The sequence below is a fragment of the Naegleria gruberi genome (assembly GCF_000004985.1).
Source record: "Naegleria gruberi genomic scaffold NAEGRscaffold_53, whole genome shotgun sequence".
NCBI lineage: Eukaryota > Heterolobosea > Eutetramitea > Acrasida > Naegleriidae > Naegleria > Naegleria gruberi.
The window spans coordinates 324,839-326,771 of record NW_003163274.1 but is presented as its reverse complement, the minus strand read 5'-3'; the positions used below and the strand labels follow the sequence as shown (position 1 = coordinate 326,771).

The 1,933-nt window shown below is 20.0% G+C and overlaps 2 protein-coding genes across 2 annotated transcripts in view; one reads left to right on the top strand and one right to left on the bottom strand.

Moving 5' to 3' along the window:
• Positions 1-581: 581 nt before the first annotated feature.
• On the top strand, positions 582-1,037 carry NAEGRDRAFT_72511 (uncharacterized protein; the record flags this gene model as incomplete). The annotated part of the gene is made up of 1 exon (XM_002672518.1): positions 582-1,037. The coding sequence occupies one exon, from the start codon at positions 582-584 to the stop codon at positions 1,035-1,037; it is 456 nt and encodes a 151-aa protein (XP_002672564.1).
• Positions 1,038-1,332: 295 nt separating this feature from the next.
• The window catches only part of NAEGRDRAFT_72510 (uncharacterized protein), a gene marked incomplete at both ends in the record, with an annotated part of 2,599 nt that continues 1,998 nt past the window's right edge, over positions 1,333-1,933 (bottom strand). Inside the window, one exon of the mRNA XM_002672455.1 lies at positions 1,333-1,884. Within this exon, the coding sequence (XP_002672501.1) occupies positions 1,333-1,884 (552 nt within the window). The remainder of the gene's footprint in view (positions 1,885-1,933) is intronic.

Sequence of the window (1,933 nt, the reverse complement as noted above, 5' to 3'; positions counted from 1 at the left end):
TTTTACAAAAATTTAATATTTCAAATATAATTGAAATTTTAAATTTATTAAAAGGAATTGTAAATTCACCAATTAGAGAATCTATAAATAATTGGAAATATTCAAAACAACAAACAAGATCATTAGAAGAATATTTAAATATTTTATTATTATTTTTAAAAAATTTATTTGATAAATTTAATTTTAAAGAAATTTCTTTAAAAATTGAAAATTTAATTCAAGAAATTTTAAATCAATCTTTTAATTTAATTGAAAAACAAACAAATCCATTATTAAATTCATTTAAATTACAATATCAAGAAAAAAAAGATAAAATTATAAAATTATCTAAAATTTTACAATCAATTCAAAATATTTCAAATTTAAATGATCAAGATTATTATAAAACTTTAACTTTATCAAGTAAATCTTTAATTGATTTAGAAAATGAAGAAATTGAATTAAAATATAAAACTTTTAAACAATTAACTCAAAATACAAATATAGATTCAGATTTATTTAACAAATTATTAGAATATTTTCAAAATATTTCAGATAAAAAAACTGGTACTTTATCTAGAAATGATTTTATTAATATTATTATGAAATTATTTAATATTAATGATAAATTATTTATTGAAAATCATTTCAATTTATTTGATACTGATCATTCTGGTAAAATTGATTTTAGAGAATTTGTTGTTGCTTTTTTAATGTTTTATAATCAATTAAATAATAATAATAATAATAATTTAAATAATAATATAAATAATAATAATAATTTAAATAATAATAATAATTTAAATAATAATAATAATAATACAGAACAAGTATTATATCATTTATTTAATACATTTGATATTAATAAGGATAATTCAATTACATTTGATGAATTATTACATATGAGAAGATCAATGAGTAAATTTCAAAATTTAAATGAAAATCAATTATTGAATGAAACTAGAATTATTTTTGATCAATTAGATACAGATAAGAATGGTATTATTGATTTTAATGAATTTGTACATGCTTTTAAATCTGGTTTATTAATTATTTAAATAAATTATTGTTAAACACCTCCTCTACTATTACTTTGCATTTGTTGTAACATTTGCCATATTACTATTATGATTGTTCTTGTTTCTTTTATTCAATACAGATGGGGAGATTATTGTAATTTTGATAAACCATGTGTTGGTGGTGAAACGCTTTTTCCCCTTGCTGAACACTAAAAACACTGTTCTAAAAGTGTTAGCTGTAAATGATTTAATCCAGATATTTCTTTATAATCTCAATATTTATTTACACAATATATTTACAATTATTTGGTTTACATATTTACAATTAATTGGATTACTTTCTCTTCTTATTGATGGTAGAAGAAGAACTTGAATTAGTCTTTCTCTTTGAAGTTCTTCTGCAACGTTTTCTTTGTATCTTCTTTTTAAATTTAAATCCAACATGAAAGAAACCTCCAACTCCATTTGATAACATGTTACATCTGAATTTCAACATTAAGGTTTTCAAATTGAAATCTTGATTTGATTCATCATATTTCTTCATAATTAAATTGTCAGGAATTGGTAAAATATCCTTCATAGATGGAAGATAAAATGTTTCAACACCACTCACTCCATTGGAAATCATGTAATTAAATCCCTCTCTTGAATAAATCTTATCTCCATATGATTTAGTATCACGTCCATCATAACAACTAACTCTACCCTTATTCATTGAAAAGAATGAAGATTTGAAAGTTGATTCTAAATTTGATGTTTGTTTTTTTCTCAAATTAATTTCATTATCAACTATTTTTAAATTTTCTAAAAATGGTGAAATATCAGAAATCCAACGATTCTTATCTTGAGAAGTGAGTATATTCTTAATGTTTTCACATTCAGCAATCTCATTGGAATAGATTGATTTGTTCATCTTGAGAATATATTGAGAAATT